This window comes from Dothidotthia symphoricarpi (assembly GCF_010015815.1).
Source record: "Dothidotthia symphoricarpi CBS 119687 unplaced genomic scaffold P153scaffold_11, whole genome shotgun sequence".
Taxonomy (NCBI): Eukaryota; Fungi; Ascomycota; class Dothideomycetes; order Pleosporales; family Dothidotthiaceae; genus Dothidotthia; species Dothidotthia symphoricarpi.
The window spans coordinates 815,149-837,467 of NW_022985018.1; the positions used below are offsets into that span (position 1 = coordinate 815,149).

General features: G+C 51.0%; 7 protein-coding genes across 7 annotated transcripts; 3 read left to right on the forward strand and 4 right to left on the reverse strand.

The window, feature by feature from the left end:
- Positions 1-345: 345 nt before the first annotated feature.
- P153DRAFT_423412 (Mis6-domain-containing protein) lies at positions 346-9,278 on the reverse strand. Its single transcript, XM_033672426.1, has 11 exons — positions 9,242-9,278; positions 9,147-9,191; positions 8,717-9,092; positions 8,595-8,666; positions 8,407-8,530; positions 8,135-8,302; positions 7,805-8,080; positions 6,743-7,750; positions 2,416-3,106; positions 741-2,365; positions 346-685 (listed from the first exon to the last, which is right to left on the reverse strand). The coding sequence occupies exons 1-11, from the start codon at positions 9,255-9,257 to the stop codon at positions 602-604; spliced, it is 4,485 nt and encodes a 1,494-aa protein (XP_033523389.1). The 5' UTR covers positions 9,258-9,278; the 3' UTR covers positions 346-601.
- A 1,582-nt stretch (positions 9,279-10,860) lies between these two features.
- P153DRAFT_291952 (uncharacterized protein) lies at positions 10,861-11,439 on the forward strand (the record flags this gene model as incomplete). The annotated part of the gene is made up of 1 exon (XM_033663801.1): positions 10,861-11,439. One exon carries the CDS (start codon positions 10,861-10,863, stop codon positions 11,437-11,439), a length of 579 nt encoding a protein of 192 aa, XP_033523390.1.
- A 561-nt stretch (positions 11,440-12,000) lies between these two features.
- P153DRAFT_367289 (uncharacterized protein) lies at positions 12,001-12,607 on the reverse strand. The gene is made up of 2 exons (XM_033668236.1): positions 12,487-12,607; positions 12,001-12,355 (listed from the first exon to the last, which is right to left on the reverse strand). Exons 1-2 carry the CDS (start codon positions 12,590-12,592, stop codon positions 12,159-12,161), a joined length of 303 nt encoding a protein of 100 aa, XP_033523391.1. The 5' UTR covers positions 12,593-12,607; the 3' UTR covers positions 12,001-12,158.
- A 179-nt stretch (positions 12,608-12,786) lies between these two features.
- P153DRAFT_29720 (uncharacterized protein) lies at positions 12,787-13,720 on the forward strand. The gene is made up of 2 exons (XM_033664147.1): positions 12,787-13,245; positions 13,381-13,720. Exons 1-2 carry the CDS (start codon positions 12,838-12,840, stop codon positions 13,492-13,494), a joined length of 522 nt encoding a protein of 173 aa, XP_033523392.1. The 5' UTR covers positions 12,787-12,837; the 3' UTR covers positions 13,495-13,720.
- Positions 13,721-15,840: 2,120 nt separating this feature from the next.
- P153DRAFT_291925 (Glucooligosaccharide oxidase) lies at positions 15,841-17,258 on the reverse strand (the record flags this gene model as incomplete). The annotated part of the gene is made up of 2 exons (XM_033663799.1): positions 15,841-17,003; positions 17,051-17,258. The coding sequence occupies 2 exons, from the start codon at positions 17,256-17,258 to the stop codon at positions 15,841-15,843; spliced, it is 1,371 nt and encodes a 456-aa protein (XP_033523393.1).
- A 781-nt stretch (positions 17,259-18,039) lies between these two features.
- P153DRAFT_29687 (uncharacterized protein) lies at positions 18,040-18,855 on the forward strand. The gene has a single exon (XM_033664118.1). It carries the CDS (start codon positions 18,246-18,248, stop codon positions 18,720-18,722), a length of 477 nt encoding a protein of 158 aa, XP_033523394.1. The 5' UTR covers positions 18,040-18,245; the 3' UTR covers positions 18,723-18,855.
- Positions 18,856-18,989: 134 nt separating this feature from the next.
- On the reverse strand, positions 18,990-21,328 carry P153DRAFT_357481 (peptidase S41 family protein-like protein; the record flags this gene model as incomplete). The annotated part of the gene is made up of 2 exons (XM_033666735.1): positions 18,990-19,744; positions 19,801-21,328. 2 exons carry the CDS (start codon positions 21,326-21,328, stop codon positions 18,990-18,992), a joined length of 2,283 nt encoding a protein of 760 aa, XP_033523395.1.
- Between the last annotated feature and the right edge of the window lie 991 nt (positions 21,329-22,319).

A 22,319-nucleotide genomic window follows, 5' to 3' on the forward strand; every position in this document is an offset into this window, starting at 1 on the left:
ACCTCACAAGGCTGAAGAGAACGAGGAGCAAAAGGTGTGGTAGACGCGAAAGATCGACGGTGGCGCCTTCTGCTTTGCGAAGAGTGTGAACCTTAGTATTGAAATGACAAGGTGATGTGTATTGGTTGCTCACTGCACCAACACGGTTTTGTCTGTTGCCTCTCCAAGCGCCAGACGATCTTTTTTAGCAGAATCTGGGCACATAGATGAGAGACTTCTGTTTACGGCAAGTACTTGCTTGTCAAAACGTGCTATTGACGCACAACTACCCATCCTTCATTTATGTTTGCCAGACATGCAGCGCAAGCAAAAGACAATTCACGATGCTAGAACTTGAACCAGGCTACCACTGTAGAAACATATGCACAAGGACGTTATTACATTCAAGTACTCCCGTTCCATAACAACATGACCATTCAGAGACCGAAAAACACTCACTGAGAACAAAGAATGAGTGCTAACAAAACTCGTATACACTACAAATACCGACTCAAGTCCCTATGTACAGTGAGCCTTTCCAATTATGTAAGAAGCGTAAACCACAGCGGAACAATATCGACGGCCCTTTCAACCTTTTTAACCCCCAGATCCTCACGTCTGTCTAAACGCGGAGCTCCGTCTGCTCCCCAAACGATGCATTCGCGTGCCCATGATGGTGATCCTTCTCGTTCATAAGCGCTCGATACTATTCCACAAGTCAGTATTCCATCCTCTCTCTTGAACACAGATCATCAACATACCTTGAATCCAAAGTTCAAACAAAGCGCAACAGCCAACCCGACACAAACAACCAGCGGTCCCGTCAGCCCGTCGAAGTCCTTGCCGCTCCTCTCCCGGATTAGCTTGTTCCTCCACATGTACATTCCATACCCCCACGCGAGTGTGAACGCCGCGATGGATGTGTACACCACTGCCAAGGCTCTCGCAATGTTATTGCCCTCACCTGCCGCGTTGTATAGACCGAGTGACAAGGAAGCTAGCAACACACTAACATGCTGCCATTTGATGAACGTGCGCTGATTCGCAAGCCAAACCTTTGCTTCGACACGCACAGGACCCTGATCTTTGATCCAGACGCCAGGGTCGCGAATACCGGGCGGCAGTTGGATGCGACGCTGTTGTTTGCGGGCATATTTGGATGTGGAGAAGGAAGGGAAGAGAGAGGCGAGACCGGTACGTTTGCCGTTGAGGGCCTCGGGTATGTCATCTTCGTCTGAGTCTAGTTCCTCGTTCGTGCGGTCATTGTTGTTCGATTGCAGAGAGCCAATGTTGATGGGAGCGCGGGGCATAGATTGCGCAGTTCCGCCGCCGCTGTTGGCGATAGCAGCACTGGCACTTCTCTTCGGAGCGGAGCGCGACACGGCAGGGGAGCCGATAACCGAAGAACGGTAGCTGGGGCTTGCGCGCGCGCCAAAGAGGGAGCCAACTGCGACATCGTTCTCAGCGGCGCGGCGCTTGCGTTCTTCCTCGTCGGCAATGGCTTTTGAGGGCTCTTTCCTGATGTCATTATCGACTTGGCTGAGCCAGAAGGGGAACGTATTGACGTTGTCTTCGAAGAGCTTTGCAACACCTTGAACGAATTTGGAGAAGCGCGGCGACTCTTGAACAAGGTGCGAGTTCATCAAATCCTCGACCCACTCGTACTTGTTGACCCCCTTGACCTTGATCTCCAGCAGCGCGTAAGGGAACTTGTTAACCTCCCCCTTCTTGATAGCCTTGAATGGGAATTCCATTTTGCCGCTATCAATATCACGCCTGTGCCAATCGTCGGGGTCGCGACACGGTCGGTCCATGTCCAAGGCGTCTTCGCGAATCAGGGCGAGATTTGTGTCGAGCGAGATGCGGACGCGGTCGTCGCCGGGAATCTGGAACGCTGTACGGGTGTAGTTGGCCCGTAGAACAGGCTGCAGGCTCTTCTCCTTGACGAAGCTCTGAATGTCCTGGACGGCCTTCTTGAATTTGTCCACCTGATTCTGATCCTTGTTGGGCCGGTACTCGAGCTTTTCGATGCTCTTCTCCATATGATACTTGTCCTCGAGGAAAGCCTGCACGTACTTGCCTTTGATAGGGAACCGTACTTCCTCGCTGGCATTACCCTCCTTGATGACCTTCTTTTCGAAGACAATCTCTGGCTTCTCGCCCAACTGACCATACCACCTCAGGCGCAACGAGGCAGCGTCGGGCTTGCCGTTGACCTTGTCCGTGTACAGCGAGAAGTTGGGATTGTCAAAGTAGATTGACGTGATGGTGGGATCGCGCTGCGTACTGTCGGCGACCTTAGACGTCTGTGAGTTATAGACGAGGACGGGAAGACGGCGGAGGATAACGGTTTTGACTTCGAAGAGGTTGTCCATGTGAACCCAGACTACACCATATTAGTCAATGATGACAACCAAGACATGCCACTCAACTTACATTTGTGTGAGACAAAGCTCTCGCCGCCCGAGCTGCCCTCGGCAAAGGAAAGTGCTTCCTTAGGCTTGCCCTCCAAGCTCTGGCGGACAAACGAGTACAGCGCAGACAGCCGGTACAACAGCGGAGATGCATCCTCAGTCTGCAGCGGCTGCTCGGCAATGCGGGCATCGATGAATGGCCGCAGACGGTACGACTGGCCACGGAGCTTGTCGTGCTTCTTGGTCGCCTTGATGACGGCGGTGAAGTTGATCCTGCTAAAACCTTCCAACTCCTTGGTCTCCTTGGTGATATCGTCGAGCTCCGCCAGCACCTCGTTCAGCAGCTTCTCCCTCTCCTCTTGGCCAAGCTCCGACTTCTTCGACGCTTCGCCCTCACCGGCCTCGTCCTTCTTCTTCTTCTCCTCTCCCTGGTCTTCAGATGGGATGCCTACAGCCAATGGCTCTAGCTTCTTCTCGCATGCTGACGTCCGGTCGCGCAGCTTCTGCGAAACCTCTTGGATGAAGTTGTGTACGTTCTCTAGCTGCACGTTGGCGAGCTCGTCGACAAACGCCTGCTCGTCGTCGGCCGTCCACGTCTCTTCCTCGTCACTATCCTTGAGCAGCTTCTTTAGCTTGTCGTAGTCGATGTATTTGCCCTTCCATGGCGGATACACGCTTTTGCGCAGCGTAGTTCCGAACTTCATTGCGCGGATCTGCAGACGATCTTATGGCAACCTATGCGCACTTCTCAAGCAAGGATATCAGTTTAGCGAAGATTGGCAATGCAGTCGTAGGTCCAGTAGCAATACCAACAGCAGGCGCAGAAAGCTGTGCGTGGTTGTCTTTGTCGTTGTTGTTGTTGTCGAAGAACCTGGATTCGAGCTTGCCAGCCAATCCTTGGCCAATCGCGGTGCACGTGTAGCACCTTCCCAGCCGCGTCTGCAGCGTCATGGCTGCGCACGGACTTTCAACCAGTCGCGACCAACATTTGTTCACCAAACCCAAAGCACACTTCCTTTGACAGATTGCTAACTCGGAATGAAGAATCAACTTTGAGCAACTTCAGCCAGTTGATTATGATGTCGTGTCATGTCACATGCATACAGATCTCTCAACACGTGAAGACTTCGTGTATGAAGTGCTACTTCGTATCAATCGGAAAAAGTTGGTCACTATGAGAGCGAGGGTATTCGAACTGTAGTCGTGGATTACATTGGCTCTAATTATGGGTATACGAAGAGAGGACTATCCTGGCTTGGACAGATATGGAATTATTTCATCTCTACCTTTCTTTGAACTGAAAAGGATCTTGAATTTCCATTTCAGATAAACACGTCCAGGAGATACTGTGAATACCATGTAAGCAGGAAATCTTACTTTCGTTGGCCCTGGAGAAACCCTTCGGAGAATGGCGTACCATTCGAACCTACACAAAGCGCTCGTTGCGCTGGCATTGGGACCTTCCTGTCACCGGACTTCGTGTATCTTACGTGGTTCCATTAGTTTTGTAGAAGTCGATAATGTCATCGATCATGGGGTCAAGCCCTGAAGCGCCGTCTTCGTTCAGCGATGAACCTTTCAGGTTTCATGATACTGTCCTCTGACGAAGGCGACGATCAAATGAACGGGAAATACATCACAACCGCGGAACTGGGTATGTTAAACCCTAATGATCTTGACCGAAATAACCAACGTATCTTTCCCGACGGAGTGAAGGATTTACATGCATAGTTACGAGTACTGGGCAACTCGGTCCTAAAGAATTCGGTTCTGCCAGTCTAGAGGTTTGTAGTGCGATATTACGTCGAAAGCTATGCCAACTTGCTTATCAGTGACACAGCGTATGCTATGCTTCCTGTAAGGTCATCTTGTCTGCAGATTTCGCGCACTAATGCGCGAGCCAAGGTACTACGATCACAGTTCAAACTCCTATCATATTACGTACAATCCTACGTAACGTACCCGATTCTGAGAATCGCTGCATTGGAGGGCGGTTGTCATTCCTCAGTCATCAACAGTAGCCGCGTGATTCTGATGTTCAGTTGCATCCAGGACTTTCGCCTTGGGCCAACGCTGTGAACGTGCCGAGACCGAATTGTGTAGATTGTCTCCAATGTGAGCACCTACAGAACAAATTACCGGCATAACAACCGACTGCATGTAATTGTACCAGAAAAGCAAAACTGAGAAGCGGTACAGAAACACTGGAGAAGCTCAGGCTTTGGCTGATTACTATTTTGTCGAGGGACTTAGTATTGTCCAGGGACTTGATAATGCTAGCACATGTATCGAAAAACGCATATATGAGGCGTTTATTAGGAGTGTTTGCTCATGACTTCATTGGTGGATGGGTAGAGAGTTCAAGATCGAGCGGATGTGCCATCACACACAGATAGCTTATCAACGTCGTACGACGTAGGTATTCAAGGATGTCTGTAGCTGTTTGCCTCACGATTAGATCTGAAATTCAGTCAAGGTCTCTACAATTCAAAGCAGCCATCTTTTCTCGCACATATAACCAATCGAAGCACACATAAGAGGTTATGGGGGAGTTTTGTTACCATAGTGGTACAACAAACACTCTACTGAACACCGGTTCTTATGAGGAACCACGGATACATGAGAGGGGTTCAGTTCACCTCCAATTATAATGCAAAGATTGTAATGGACATGTAATGGACACGCATGCACATGATCACGCGTTTAGCGTGTAAACTAACTCTAATCCCCGCTTTCGACCCAACCCGTGTACTGTCTGTATAAATTCGACGTGTAATCGTCAACGCACTGAATTGCTTTTGTCTCACTCTGTTTACATACTTAAGATCAACAATTTGTAACAATTCACTTCATCACAATCCCTCCATCGAACACCACAATGGCTTCTACAGGCAGTTCATCACCTTCGTTTCGCTTTCGCGACCTCCCCAGTGAAATTCGCAAGAATATCTACCGCAACCTGCTATGCGATTTCGACTTACCACCCACCACAATCAAAATCGACACAGGGTTAGCCTTTTTGCGCGCCGGCCATACCATCGAGACGGGCATCCTCCGCACAAATGCCGAAATCCACCGCGAGGCCTACGACGTTATGGTTAAGACCAATCGCTTCGTCCAGATTACCTCTTCCAGTGGCTTTCCATTGCACTTTGCCCTTATGGGTGCTGCGGTGCCAGTTGTAGCGGAAGATCAGAAGATCGTCAAACGGTTTAAGGGATACGTACTAGCTATATCTCTCAAGACCCAAACATCCACCCAGGAAAACCCAGAGGAGTCGCACCTCAACAAACCATGCACGTTGATGATCTTGCACCGAGATCTTGACAGGTTCTGCAAGGCACTCACAGATGGGGATGCCATAATGTCAGGGTTCAGCGAGAACATGGTGATGACCATGATGGTGGCACCTTCTCTGTTTGAGCAGCAAGTGCCGTGCTATAGACCCGTGCTACAAGAGTACTTCTCCGAAAAGACTCAGCAGGCACTACTGGCACCCTTCCGAATCATTCGAGGCTACAAAAATGTACGGATATGCGGCCATGTCCAGCGTGAACTTGCCAGTGCGGTGCAAACGGATATGGCCCAGGACAGTTGGTCAAGCCCAGAGGCGATATTGACTCAGTATGGGACAGCAAAGGAAGAAGGGACCCGGCTTTTTCAGCAACGGAACTTCGAAGAGGCATGCTTGACGTGGCAAGACGCTGCCCTTGAGATCGACCTAATGCACCAAGGAAGCTCCTGGGAGGGTTTGGTTGCTGGAGGCGGCAGGCCCTTCGTAATCAGGATCGCAGAACTCTACTTCCTCATCAGACTCAACGTCGCACATGTTCAAATCTCTGGCATACAAAATCCAACGGGTGGGTTCATGGGTATCTCAATCCTAGCTGAGGATGCATTGCACTCTGCGGTCGCGTCGCTCAAAAGGGGTTTCTGGATGCAAGACTTCACGTACAGACCTTCGACCAAGCAACTGGCGAAGCTGCATTACAGGTTGGCGATACTTTTGAGACTGGTGGGAAAGCGTGGTACTGAGCAGCGGGCTTTGCGCTATATTGACAAGGCGTTGCAGCTTGAGTCGGGTGATGCTGCTCTTCTGCGTGAGCGGCAGAACATTATGGCTTGGATCAATCGCAGAGTCTAGATTCCGATCTTGGTCACGAAATAGTGTTCCACGAGTAGGCACCAGGTACTTCACCGGTTAATGAACGTCGATTATTCGATCAATTGGTCAGTGTGGTCTTTTCTTTCATCGGATTAAATAACTTCGAATCTCATGCAGTCCATCGGCAACTCAGCTAAGCAGGTTCTCCACTGGCGGATTGCGTTTACATACCACCCATTCAAACTTTGCCCTTTAGATCCGTGACTGTGGCGAACATGAGCTCTTTGATGCCACCCATGCCTCTCTCCTCAAGCCATTGCAGAACGAAAACTTTGTACCCCAACGGGCCATCCCAATCCACGCTCACTCCTCCTTGCCTCTTCAATACGTGCAAGCTCTGCTGGCTTACAGGGCCTTGATGACGCCGGGTGCTCGTTATATCAAGATTCTCTTGCTCAATATTCCGCTCTTCGATAGTGCGCCACGCTGCTGCAGACAACGAAGCGAGAGCTGGGTTATTGGAGAGAGCGAGAGCGGCACCGATGCCATACTCGCGGCTAAGACTGCTCAGGTAATCATTTAGAGCAGAGCGTAAAGAAGGTTGACAGTACAAGCCAACTGCTTTTTGGTCGGATACAACGAGAGCGCGAGACACCCAGATAAAGTTGTAGATGTCGCGGAGGCACCAGTTGAGCGCGTCGGTGACCGCAGTGGAGTAGTAGTTTTTGACGGGCTTTGGGTGTTGGTCGAACGCTAGCTTGTAGCTTCCTATGATCCCACAGGTTCGTGATAGTGTAGCTGGCGGTGCATCTTGAACTAAAAGGTAGACTAGATGCATTGGAGGGAGAGTAATGGGGATTACATATGGTTTTGAGCATGTAGAGAGGAGTTCGTAGAAGGAGAGGATGGAGGAAATGAGGCTGCTGCCTGAATTTGCTGGTAACGTCAATATGATCGAGGTCGAAAAGGTTGCGATGTGTGTCGTGAAGTCCTTTAGCGCCCGCTGATCTGGAGAGCTGCTGGATGTCTGATGTCGGAGGAGAGAACTGTAGAAATTGACAAGCTTCTCACAAGATGAGGGGCCTTGGGTAACCAGAGCCTGCTCCAAAGAAACCAGATAGGTAGAGTATGCGTCTTCGAAGGACTCAAATGGGATGTAAACAAGTAAACCCAAAAGAGTATTGACGTGGTCCCGACCGTTCCAGATCCCGAGGTACTGTTGGAGAAATGCAAGCACGGCGGGATGCAGTGTCTGGAAGGTGTCAGAAGTTGGTTATTTCAGAAACATGATCTGATGTCGATTTACCTTGGTGTATTGGGCATGCTTGAGCAGTCCATCGAGCACCTCAGACAAGTACCGGGAGTCTCCAGTCCCCTGTCTTGCAATCTCGTATTGGTCCTCGAGACATGTCGCAAGCCACAAATCTATCCGGGAAGATATGATTGGTGATGGCCTCAGGTCTACGTACTTTTGTAGAAGTGGGTCTGTGAGAAAAGAGATCAACTGTCCAGGTGGCTCTATTCGGTCGAGCTTTTCCACAAAATCCTCCACACTGTCGATTCCTTCAAGGGTCACAGAATTCTGTCAGACACCATCAGTAGCCGTAAATGATTGAGTGTATTGCACAACACACACCTCAGTAGCATGATACGTATGCACATCGGGGATAGCCGACACCTTGCTCCTTTTTGGTCCTCTCCGTAGGACCTTGAAGCCGTTATGCCGGTCCAGTGTGGAGTCGTTCGCTATAGTAATCGCCTCTTGAATGGCCGATATCTTCGTTTGCCATTCCGCATCAGGTTGCTGTAAATTAGCGACATGTTCAAGGGTGTCACAAACAGTGGCGGGGAAGTACTGGAAATATCTTGAAGATGCATGTCGAGTTGTACAAACAGACGGGAACTCACCGGAGCAAACGACTTCCGGCTCAAGGATGTACTTCCAAGGATAATATCGGGGTAATAATCCTTGTAAACGCGGAGAAGGCCTTGAAGTGCAGGTTCGTTGCCAAGACCGCGAGAGAGCTCAAGTCTGCGAAAAGGTTAGTATGCGCCATTGAGGTAAAAAAGGGGTGAGTAATCTATTTGTGACGTACAGCTGCTGCATTCTGAATGGCTTTACATGCTTTCTGCGGGTTATCAAGGAAAGCAGATGGCACAATGAGGTTCTGATAAAATTAGCTCAGGTTGATATGTCCTACAATTGAACTACGCGCACCTGATACTGATCATATCCAACATACCAAATAGCACACCATACAGACGAGATAGGATGCTAGGGTTCTCAACGATCTCATGGATAATCGTAAGCCACTTCACGAGGCTGTCTTGAGTACCTGGTGTAGGCTTGCCTCGACCCTGACCGAGAGCTCCCACAACAGTGACGACTACATCGCCGGGTACTCGCTGAGCAGGATACAAGTTCTTGATGAGTGTGGTTACACTAGTCTGGTCTAAATTTGTCTTGACAGACGCGATCTGTATGATTATTCGAAGAGCTTCCTGATCGAGTCCATCATCAAATGCATGTCGGCAGATGACATCAACCACGCCAGATACTTTGACAGATCGTTGCTTTGCTGGTGTCAACGAAGCTGTGGTCCTAAGTCAGTAAGGGTCTCCGCTGCACGGCCCGTATTTATACCAACCTTCATGCAACGATTCTAACGCGTCGTGCAGCGTGGGCTGCTCTTCTGACGAGTGTATTAGCGGACTATGTTCGAGACATCGGATGCTGTCATACCGGAAACGGAAGGCATCGAGTTGTTCTTAGCCCATGCATGTAGCAACACAATGGACAGCGTAAATGGGGCGCGTCGTGGTCGCGTTTACAGCCAGATCGCACTTTCCCTATTCGAGATAGTGACTAAGCTACGTTTATACCTAACAATTCATGCATTTCTTCTTTCTACACCTTTCATCGTTCTGCGTTGCGCTCCAACTTCGTCAAAGTGTCATCGAGCGCTATCGCATATGCCACTTATGCAGTCAGTCTGCCATTCGCTGTACAAGATCGCCCGCGTGTCATTCGCCTCCCCCGTCCGCGGCTATGTCTTTCATGCACACTCTCTTGCAGAAGTCACCTTGTAGTCGCCCCGCATGGGCGTTTGACTTGCATTGAAACCCTGACTGTTGCTGTATTTGAATTGCTGCGTTACACAACAAGAGTTGGTTGACGACATCTGTCGATTCACGGGTCGCTTTTACGCTCTGAAAGGCTAAGGATCTGGCAGGTCAGCGACAGACTCGACAATGGCTGCTGCAGAGCTGGCTCAAAATGTACTGACTCGCCCGCCACAGAACGTCGTGGTCAATTTCGTACATGTGGCGGGTATCCGCATTCTGCTATGTTCCCCGGTCGTTGGCTGGCTACTTCATGTTCATTGGCTGGTGTTCCGAGCCGAGCACTCCTGCGGGCCGGTCAAGAAGGTGCCTCAGCCAGGGCTACCACTATGCCAACAGCTACGCCCTTCAGCTCTATCGGCTATCTATCCTGGACTTATCTGACAGGATATTGGCGTGTGCGAGGCTTGCTGCAACCCAAAGCATCCATCACCAAACGGATATAAGTCCGCTGAAGCCTTCGTCTTTCGTGTAACCACCACGCCGCAGCAACCGTCCTGTCGTGTGTCCACGATGACTCTGAGCCCCAGCACACGACATCCAGTGGCAAGAACTCCGTTAGCAAAGACATGTCTACTTTTCTTTTCCTACACGCGGTACGCGGTACGCGGTACATGCGTGTCCATGACTTCGTACTATTTTAGTGTTCTTGAATATGGTCATTCCTGAGCACCACACCCAGCACTAATGATATATATCTGGTCAGAGTATTTTGACCGAGTCAGGTTCCAGAAGAAAAACAGGCTACTTTCGTTACGGCCATCTTTTGAGCTGACAGCTAGCATTTAAACTAACTACTTCATTCCACGGCTTCTGGTCCATCACTCTAATCCTTACTGGCAACGCCGTTTATCCACACTTGTGTACTACGTTTTGTTCTCCACCGCTGCGGATCAATTGGTGGGAACATTTGTTCAGCTGTTTTAAACTTCGTTTACAAAAATTACGTTCGTCCATTTCAACTAGTGGGCTGGTTTTGCTGTCGAGTGCGACAACTTCAAGGACTATACCAGGAAACTCAAACAAAATCTACGTGTATTCAGGAAGTATCCTATAGACGCCGACGATCTCTCTCACCTCAAGATCAAGACTTTGCCTGGTACATGCTGCATAGTCTAGCTCTACCTGCTACACCAACTTCTCGATTCCCCTATCATTCGGCTTAAGGAGGAAGCATTTGTCCTCGCAAGAATGGGCGAACACAAGGTTAAGACTTCGTCGAAATCGACTGGACCCAAGATGACCTCCCAAGCAACAGATAGGCACAGCTTTGCCACGGTGCAGCCAAATCCACCAACCACTGGAAGCGCAAGTCTTGTACACTGCCCAGCCGAGGTCTTGACACGATTGCGAAAGCTCCACGAAGCGGAGATTATCACACTCTTCACACCATTCGTCCCTCACTCTCCTTCTTCGACTTTAGCAAAAAACACGGATCCCTTCGAGCCTCTGGGCAGAGCGCTACCCCGCCGAGTCCGTCATGTTCCCTACCGCCTGGACCACGGCATGACCGAGACCCACGCCGGCTTCCTGCCCGCAAGTGGAGTCGTAATGATCGTTATCTGCATCACGGAGAACATCATGAGTCGCAACACTCAAGCCTTTGCACAGCAGCTCAAGTTTGCAAGAGGAATAACGAGGAAGGTGGAAGAGAGCTGGTCAACAATGCAGGTCCCAGTTGTGGTATTACTCGTCAGCGATGAGCCCGCTGGACAATCCTACTCCAAGGCTGTGCAAGATTTTCCGGTGCTGGTCACTACCAACAACTACACCCCTGCCGCGCTTACGAATGCGGCAGCGGTACTGTTCGGAAACTAGGGCATCTTCACTTGGTAGTTTCTTCTAGGACGACAGCATGGATATGTTGACACAGCGACGGACGACAAGCTGTGAACGTTGGACAAGGTCTTACTCGCTCTCGTTTCTCGTGGGTTTTCTTACAAGGACTCAGTTTCACATCCTACTCGCGACGGTTTCTGACGGCTTGCGTTGTATACATGATTCAATATGGATAGGCACTCTCTCTTTCAGCGGCATATGCATATGCATTGGGCGGTATCTGTGAGCTGGCTTCGGCGAGTAGTATTCTTAGCGTTGATATAGCTTTGGTCAATATTTATGCATGGTACTCTTGAAGCTGTACACTGGAATTTAGTATCTGCGGCAAGAATGTTGCCCTTCCTTGTTTGAGGTCTACCTGCCACGTTGGTGTTTATCACTTACACCTTGGATGATCCAAGGCTCTCTTCTTTTTTCTTCGAAGACTCTCATGTCCTACGCTTCAACGACGGTATAATCAAGGAGTAGCAAACAGTGCACGACTTGTCGAATCATTACAATTAGGTGATATTCTATATTCAAGCCCCCAGCCAAACACAGAGCCCATCAAGGGCTTCTTCAAGCACCACAAACGCCATATCATGCAACGCTTATAATCCCGCCTGGCGCTAGGCAAAGGACGCAACGAGTCCCAGATCCTCCCAAACAGCTCAACGACAACCCAGTCGAATAGCACGCAACCCTTTCAAACGACCCGTCTACAGCTCTCTCCCATGCCCCGCCAACGCGCCACCCAAGCCATCTTGCCCCAAAAACTCCGACGCCTTGTGCGCAATGGTATCCTCACTGCCCGAGGCGTAGTAAAACATGCGATTCGCGATGATCATGACATGTTCGGGGAGGTACAGCGACGCGGCGATGACAAGGAGGGAGAGGAGGAGGAAAAGGACGGAGTCTGCAGAGCGAATGTTAGCCCTGGACCACGAGCGAGGTTGTGCGCGGGAGAAGTGAGGTGAGGTGAGTAGGGGAAAGGGGGCGCTAGGGCAACAGCGTAGGCATATACGAGGAATCGGGGTTACGACTTACTGAAGATGAACTTCTCCGTCCCGGTTAACATGTACAGCGAGAAGGTGACTTCGTATTGGTACTTCTTGCGCTGGAACCAGCGGAGCAGCGTGGATGGGTAGAGCATTGCGGCGACGAGGAGGGCGGATGCGGCGGTTAGGAGGACGATTGTGGTGAGGAGCATCGACGTGCGGGAGTAGATTTAAACCACGCGCGTGAGGAACTGCCCTGTGCTTGGGGAGCCTGTTGTGTTGGGTGCGTGGGACTCGAGACAACAGGGTGCGAATCAATGTCTGGGTTGACGGCTGTCAGAATTGGGCATTTTCGGCGCAGACTCGGGGGTTTTCGCTCGGGAGTACCGCATGCAGTGACATGCGCAACACACCCCGACAGGTCGTGACGAATTGGCTCTACGACAATGCTAATTCAATGCCGCCTCCAACCCTGACGTTCACGACGATGATGTCCCTACGCCCCCTCCTCGCCTTGTCCCGCCCGCAGGCCCATCTCCCGCTCATCCGCGCCTTCACAACGACCATCGCCCGCAACAAAGCCGCACACAGCAAAGCGCTCCCGCCGCGAACGCCCATCCTCGACTCTGAAATCGTGGAGAACTTCCTCAAAGGCAGCGGGCCCGGGGGCCAGAAGATCAACAAAACCTCGTCCGCGGTGCAGCTCATCCACCTGCCGACGGGGATAGTGGTGAAATACCAGGACACGCGGAGTCGCGAGTTGAACCGCAAGATGGCGCGGCGCATATTGCAGGATCGCATTGAGGAGGCGACGCTGGGGGATGATGCGCGGACGAGGGTTAGGGCGAGGGAGGCGAGTAAGAAGAAGAAGAGTGCGGAGAAGAAGCGGAAGCGGAAGTATCGCGCGTTGGAGGGGAAGGGTGGAGAAGAGGGGAGCGAGGAGGGTGCGGAGCTGGAGGGGGAGGACCAGGGAGATAGTGAAGAGGCCGAGACAGAGCAGGTTGGTCGCGTGGAGCAGGCACTTCCTGAGGGTGCGGGCAAGGCGGGAGGTGGATGAAGGTACATGGAAGGACAAGATTTGATGCTTCACGAAGAGGAACACACGCGATACAGCGAAGAACTCCACGCTCCATACTATGCCACACCGCTGCAGTAGAGACTGGCCGACAGGAGTCTGTCAGAGGCTCAGTCGTGCTCCGCCATCCTCGTTGCTTCACAAAGAACGCGTTGCCGGAGTCACAGGCAGCTTCGAAACTACACAGCGCGGGCTACGTGAAGGCACCCGAGTAGGAACACAAGCTGGAAATTGCTTCTGTCTACAGAAGACAGCGCTTGAATGCCAATAACACCCTCTGTTCATACCGCCTCTGTCCTACGACAGGTCCGCCAGTGAGCCCCGCTGCACCGTGTAACCGCCTTGGTAGTCCTCATAGCATTTGCTGGGCAGCAACAAAGCCATAATAGTATTGACGGTAGACAGAAACGTCTCACTCGCATCAACAACTCGTAATGCACGTTTATATCTATCTATATGCTCGCGACAACCATACACTCAACTCCCAACTCCTCCCATCATCTCCTTTCCAGGCAGCACTCTCACATCGACAACCCAACGAACAGCCCTCATCGCGCCTCTCACTCACACGACCACAACAACTCCCACTCTCACCTTCTTCCTCAACGCACCACCTCACGGCAGCGCAATCAATGAAAAAAGAGTTCCATGCCAACGGCAGTCCAGCAAAAATTGCCCCAGTGAAGCCCCCGAAGGAGATTCATACTCAGACCTGTCCTCGCTGTACAATGAAGCAGATCCAAGCAGATCGACTGAAAGCTTGAGCTCAGTGATCCCAAGAAGGCTGCAGGTTGTTAGCAAAGCTGAAAAGTTTTGGGGTGGTTGGAAAGTACGTACTAAGTATACCTAGGAAAGATGGCTGCGAAACTGGTTTTGAGCTCGTGAGGTCTTGGCGCGAGTGGAGTACACGTGATGGAGCTAGCTGTCGGACTGGGCGATCTTCGGGCTTGAGGTGCCGGGGTTGGGCCGGTGGTGAGGGTGCCTTGGTTCGTCGGAATATCTGGAATCAAGGTCCGGTCTTTGCAGCAACACAACAAGTTCTACAAAGAAAATATGCTAGTAGACGTATACAAACAACACGTAAGGCGTGAAAATTTCACAGTTTTTTACATGTAGTTGTCAAGCTGTTGCAAGACGTCGCTGCAGCCTGCTTAGTTCCGGGTATTCCGACTAACCAAGAGGGTGCCTCACTGGGGCAGTGAAGCAATTTTCAACATCTATTTGCCTTGCTAATTCGAGGCTGTGATGAGTCTGGAGAATACTGAAGTTGTTCGTTGGTTCACCTACATACAGATCAGTTTGAGTGCCATCCTCTTCCTCTCACGCCAATCCTCGCAACCTCTATTACCTGGGATTCATCGAGTCTTGGAGGCTACATACAATTGTCTCGGTTACGCAAAACGAAAATAGAATTGGCTGTATTTGTCTGAGATTGTGAGTATTGCTCCAATCTGCACACAAGTGTTTTCAAGCGAGACGTTATCGTCGTTCTTCTCATCCTCTTACATCAATCCTTACAAGTATGGCCATCGGAACCCAGTTATTTTGATAACTGTACAGACGATACATGAAAGTACCTAACTCTATAGCACAATGTTCACATCACAACAGTCCAAAACGGTTTCAACAACAGGGACTGCTGTACCAGGCGATCCGAACATAGCTCTCATTAGTGAGCTTATGGAAGAGGTGTCGCGACACCCGCCAGCGATGGGAGCCAGCAAGTTTCTCGTTGAGCATTACGTCGCAGTTGGATAGTTGGAGGCTGCTATAGACAACGCAAAAGAGTTAAAGAGCCTAGCTCTGGGAGATTTAGATACTAAGGCGTTTCTGCAGACTTAAGAGGAAGTCTAACGCTTTAGCACTAGAAGAAAAAGAGACTATCAAAGTTTGTGACTAACTAGCTTAAATGGGATCTTAAGGCTAGCTAATACAAGAAAAAAAGGGTACCAAAACTGCAGACGAAGAAGAAGTACGAGGCTCCGACAGTTGACCTGGCTGGACTAGCTGCAACATGAAAGATCCTCGGAAGTTGGATGCTGGGTTTGGCTTGGTGATGAGTAGGAGGGAGGCTACAAACGATTGTCTTAATTGTGCAAGAAAGAAAATGTTCGGCTGTAGTTATCAACAGTGCCTTTACGCAGTTCCATCACACAGATATGCATGTGTGTATATGACATTATCAATAGAAACTACGGTCAAGTAATACTGCTTTTATGCCCAAACTCCCAGGACCTGCACCATACCCACAACGGTGACCAACGCCCAACATCAAAACGCCAATACAGGAACCAGGTCGTAACGACTCCTAATCATTGTGCCATCAAATTAAACACTGATACCCAGCGGGTTCCAGAAAACATTCCCAGGGTCCACCGTCTTCTTCAGCGCCGCCAACCTCGCATACAGCGCGTCTCCATAGTACAATTTATGCGCCGTAGCCACATCCAGACTGGGGTCCACGTAGTTCAAATACGCGCCAAAAGCCGTCTGGGGTTGCGCAGTCGTGATAGCGCTGTTCAAACCATTAATGAACGACACAGCATCCCCAGCCCCGCTGTACCCCCAGTTCTGGAACACCCAAAGACTATCACGATCGCTGTATGCCGCAAAGTTCGTGTCCTTGGAGTTGATGGCAGATCCAGGGCCGCCGTAGAGATTGATGATGACGTAGAAATCAACAGAAGTGCCGCGCTTGATGTAGCTGTAGAAGGCGTTGAGTGCGCTTGCGGTGAGGCCGTCGCGCTCGGGAACTGTGAGGGATTTGGCGAAGAAGTTCTCGTGCTCGTCGTAGCCGGTTGTGGGTGTCTTGATGGTGCTATCGCCGGATTCGAGGACAAGGTAGTCGTACCAGCTGTAGGACTTTACGGTGCTAGTTGTTGGTGCTGGCAGACTGCGGAGCAACTCGGGCTTGATCTTGGTGTTGAACTCAGTCACACTGCCAAAGAAAGCACCGCTGAGACTGAAGGTGTTGTAGCCGTCGAGGTAAATGCCAAAGGAGACGCGGTTGTCGACAACAGAAGCGTTGGTAGCGACGTCCTGGATGTGGAGAAAAGAGTTGGTGAACGTGGTCTGGGAGTTCCAGACGCTGGTGATCGCGAATGAGAAGTAAGTAATGCTGTCTGGGGCAGCGCGTGTCTGAAGGTAGAAAGTGGTCACAATTCCGAAGAACTCTGCTGCTCCTCGAATAGCCCAGAATATTTCAGAGTTCTGGGTCTGGGAAGCTTTGATGAGCGTGCCATTGGCGAGAACAACGTCTGCAGCGATGATCTGGTCCATAGCGAGGCCGTAGTTGCGAGAGGTGGGACCGTAACCACCGTGGGTGTAGTGTCCACCGATACCGACACCTGGGCATGTGCCGTGAGAAACAGCAGCCTTGCCCTGGGTGAAGATGCCGTCTGCAAGGTTGCCCAATCGAACGCCACCACCGACTGTGGCCACGCCACTAGCCTTGTCCAGCTGAATAGTCTGGAGGGACTGGAGATTGATTGCTACCGGTTGTTAGTCACAAGTCTGTCCACGAGTTGAAAACACTTACTCATCGAACCGTCTTTGCCACCATTTCCAAAGTTAGCGTATGAGTGACCGCCAGATTTAGCCTGAACCTTCAAACCACCTTGACCAGCGCAGACAACAGCGTCTTGCACGTGCTGGTTTGTAGTAGGAAGTACGACAACCGCAGGAGTGTAGGGAAGACGTAGGTTGTAAGGTTCTACAAGCTCAGCGTACTCGCCGTCGGAAGACATCTTGTAGGGAACACTCTTGCCATTTAGACATTGCAGAACTGAGCCTGATGGGGTGGGCAAAGGAGTTGTAGAAGAAGTCTTCGTGATGCTCGACGACGTGCCACCATTGCTTCCGCAATTCCCGAACCCAGCCTGACAACCTGAGCCACAGTACGGCGAAGTCGAACCACAATAACCGGAAGACGAGCAGCAGTTTCCGAAGCTGCTACCCAAGCATGTGTACCCGGTAGTACCACCACAGGTCGCGTCCGTCGATACCTTCTTGGTAGGTGTTGAGGCAGGCGCCGAAGAAGAGCGTGTGGTTGTTGAAGTTCGGATTGTCGAGGATGTTTGAACGGTGGAAGAGGTACGAATCGTTGAGGAGCCAGAGCAAGTTCCAAATGCTGCATTACATCCAGTTGAGCAATGAGCTGACGTCGACCCACACCATCCATACTGTGAACAACAACTGCCATAGGTAGAGCCTTGACAAGTGTAACCATTCGTTCCGGCACACGAGCCATCTGTAGACACTTTTTGGGTTGCTACCAGGCCTGCAGAAAGCAGACCCGCCGTAAGAGATAGGATAAGCTTCATGATGAGCGAGACAACTGGTGGGGATCAGGATACAGCTCTTATCCACAGTCGAATTTGTGGAGCTCTTCAAGTGGTGATATTGTAGAAAGAGCGTCTGTTGTAGTTGACCCAGCACAACAGTCCAGAGATGCCAGAATCTGCAATCGAGACAAGAGCGACAGACGGAGAAAGCGAGTGTACAGATGAACAGAACAAGGGAATGCAAGACCATTTAAGTCAACGACGAAATATAACTTTACCCCACCGGCGAACAGACGACAACTGGCATACGAGGTCCTTTGTCCATACCCATCCTCAGCTCTGCAACCCCCCTACCTTCATCTACCGAAATACAACGACACCTGACGCAATTCCCTGCAACGGGCCGCTTCTTCCCCAGACCATGCACATTTCGGAATCGAACACGAGCTTATGTCAACGCCATCAAGGCTTACCTCACCCGATTCGACGCCACAAAATGCATGTTTCGCGCCCAGCGTCCTTCCAATAAATCTTGTCGCAACGTTGCATCGTGTATGTTTATGTCGAAGCAACGCTGGGAGGGTGCATGGAGAGTATCGAAGAGAAAAGAGCAAGGCATTCATTGCCCGGGATGAAGTTCCCGTGTTTCGAGGATGCCCCTGCGAATTATCCATGCCGACGCTCGGCTCAGCTGAATTCGATGTAAAGCACAGGAGATGTCATCGAATCCCTAGTCAGGCGATTGAATCTGCCATGTTTGCAATACGATCGGCAGCTGTGGATCAATGTTACGTTTTGGAAGACAACTCGTGGTTCTATTCTTGGAATCGAGGCGAGGGATCAAAGCTCCGGAGAAAAAAGGTCGCTTGTGGTTACTTTGACGACACACATACGAGCATAAACATGAGCACAATATCTAACGTGTAAACAAGGCAAATGAGAGAAGAGTGTAAATCGGGATTGTTTATTCATTACTTCCCATATTGATTCGTACAATCATGGGCATGCGCTGAGGAGCTACACCCTCACCTCGTCCAACTCCGCCTGCAGATGGTTCGTGCGTCATCGTAGAAAACCTGCAGAAATGCACCTCAATGAGGAAAAGTCGTGTTATCCCTCGCGCTTCAAGCATAGCGCCCTAGACCGCATAATTGCCTGACAGGTGTGCAATTTTTCTGAATGTTCAACATCCTTTTACGGCTGCATAAAGCCATCGCCGTTCATCTCGGTGTGAGTCTCCAGAGAGAAACTGTCTTCGAACGCCTTCACCTGCTTCAAAGCAACGACTCGGGAAACATGCACACCTCTCGGCTTCAGCTTCGTCGTCATCTCACGGGCATTGCGCTTCTGACTATAATCCCCAGAAACGCACTTGCTACCATCACTCCAATGCGCGTTCGCAGCTGCCTTCCATACGGCCGTGATGTCTACTGTCATCTCAGGCGTGTAGTAGAGGCGACAGTCAGCTTCTTCATATACGAACTGCAATGCAATCCCTGAGGTGTCATTGAGAGCGAGTCCATCTCGGACATTGATGGACATGGAGCCGCCGCCACGATTGAAGGGCAAGTCGCTGTAGTAACCCTGACCCAGGCTAGAGTTTCTCAGCGTTGGGCTTAGTGTGACAGCTCGTTGGGCGAGACTCTGAATGTAGCTGTACTGGTAGTTGTTTACGCCTTTGACGCCACCGATGGCCTGGATCCGATCCTTATTGCTGCGCCCACCCATAGCAATGGTTTTCACGCCAGCCTGCTTCGTCATAAGCTCGCTGAATATGGTGCAAGTCGAGGCGCAATAGCCGTCCGTCAAGAGGACGATGTTCTCGGGTGCAAATTTAGGTGGACCAGTAACATTGGACAGACTTCCGTATCCGGTAACGTTGATACCGCCCGAAACGTACGGGATGTAAACATCAGAGAGATTCCAGCGGTTGGGTGTAGTATACTTGTCTGATTCAGTGTTAGCAGTTGCACAAGAGACATATCACACGTGGGATTCCACATACCTCCATTCACCTCCACAGGGCCAAACTTCTCTGGCCAGGACGAGAATGGCTTCTCATCAACAGTCATGTCGGAGTGGTAATCGAAGTAAGATGACTGAACCAACTGGGCTGTCGCATTCCTGCCTGGGGTTCGAGGAAGTTGAGAACTATACGCACTGTACGACTGGCCAATGAGATCAGCGGCCTCAGTTGCACGGAAACGGTTGGCACCGTAAGGATCAATATCTGGGAACAGCTGCTTGAACATATCGTAACCTTGCATGATGGTTCCTCCTCCGTTAGCCTGGAGGTCGATGATCAGCTTCGTTTTACCAGCTGCCAACGCTGCGGGAATGAAGTCCTGAGTTGTGCTTTGGAAACGAGCCTGTGCGGAAGAAATGCCTACAAAGTTTGGCACCTGTAGCACCGCGACATCCTCGTAGCCAGGAGCATCAATGAAGAATCCATTGATCAAGTTGGATGGACCCGCAACAATAGGTGCGGGATATCCAGGCGCAGCAGCTGCGATGGCCTCAACGGCGGCAGTCGACACTGTTGGGGTAGTGTTCATCTCCTCCTGTGACAAGACCATCGCTTCTGTAGCAGAGCCCCAGCTAAACCATTTTCTGCCTAGTTCCTCGCCGGAGTTGACGTTGCGGAAATTGATCACTACGTTGGCGTAGTTCTCCATAACGCGCTCTGTACCGTTGGCGAACTTCAGCGTCGTGGTGGCCCCAGGATAAACCCATCGTCCACGTCCTCCTCCCGTGAACATTCCGCTTCCGCTGCCACTATCGGCCAAGCTGACTTGCGCTAGCTCGTAGAAGACGTTGTTGTACAATGCGTCACGGTCCTGCAGTGAGCCATATTGACTCACAGTCTCAAGAAACTCGGTAGCTTCCAGATTGTCTATTTCGACGACGGGAGATGGTGTGTATGAGATGTTCTTGAACTGCAGACCCAGGACGTCTTCAAATGCGAACACTGCGGGCAACTGAGTTCCATCCTCGGAGACGGAAACCAATGGCATGGGACGACCCCACGAAAAGATGCTGCCGACAGAGTCTGGAACGTAAGAGAAGTGGCCATCGTGGGCCGATTGAATCAGGGTGTATAGAGTCCAGCCAAAGTCGTACTCGCTCGTGAAACGACCAGCATCGATATCAGCTTCAATCTGGACAAGACCACCAAGAATGTCAATAGGTGGTTGGACCTTTTCGGCATAGTCTGCAGGGGGACTCTTCAGTGAGGCGAGTGTACTCTGCCAGTTGATGTACGGCCGAATTGCGGGGATGAGTCTCTTGGCCGATGTTGCATTGAATGGAACGCTGTTGATGCAGTCCCACGCGATCTTTGCTGGAACCTGACGTTTGACAACAGTAGTTCCATCGCCGTACATGAATTGCGAGACTTGGGCACACGGTGCAGACGTGGTGTTAGTCTCTTGACGGGCCTCAACATGAGGGTGAACCTGAGGCCGGGTAGGAGACGGGGCTGCGCCGATGAGCGTGGCAAGGCCCGTGAGGGCAAGCAGAGCGGACGTCCTCATGACGTAGTGGTAGTCGTTGTCGTCGACAACTGATTAACAATTGGCAATTCAGATAGATGAGATGTTGATGTTGAACGAACGGACAGCCTGAGGCAGGATGACAAGCGAAAGAAAGGCGCCAGACGGCGGTGGTGGAGGAGTAGAAGAGTAGAGGTTGTGGGTGGATAAACTAGTTCGCTCGGTGGTGGCTGCTTAAGAGGTCAACGAGGAAGGAGCGACGCGAGCGTGAATGTCACGTGTAGGGCCCGAGCGACGGCAAACGACCGAGTCACTAACAATTCACCCGTCTTGTGACCGTGCTTCCGGAAGTACAGGCTTTGTGTGTCCGGGAAAGTGAGATTACAGATAGGTATTGCGCTCCCGGCTCTTCTTGGGGGATCAGACGATAGGCACGGCGCGACAGGACGAGAATGTGGTGCTGAATTATAAGATAAGTGTGATGTAAGACTTGCCTAGCTAAGCACAAACAATGGGCACCTAACAGCTTTTCACACAACGCCTCAACAGTCCGATATTGGGATGTGGCGTGTGCAATGGAGCCGAGTAAACAAGTACACAGTACATCTGGGCGGTAGCACCAATCACAAAAGATCTTTGCCGGCATTAATGCAGGTCCATTTCTAGGGCCAAGTCGCGGCAACGCGACGGCGTTGAGGTGGTCGTCGAGGAGCCGTAGGTGATACGACATGAGGCGTCACTCTGCATGTAGGGAAAACCCCTCCAGGATCTACTTCGGCGATGAGCTGTCGCAAATATTGATGCACATCGTGGTGAGTCTTGCTTGGTTCCGGATATCGCGGCTTGGTGATGGCTCATTGGGAAGCTATGGCACCACGTCTGATCATTGAGCGATGTCAGAGTGTGAAGATCTGATGGGTGGCCGAGAGGCAACACGAACCGGTCCCGGCAGTTTTAGCGCGGTTTCATTGGAGCTTGCCCGCATTGCCTCCTTACCCAAAACTTTATGCACGACCAGCTCAACGCCCTACTG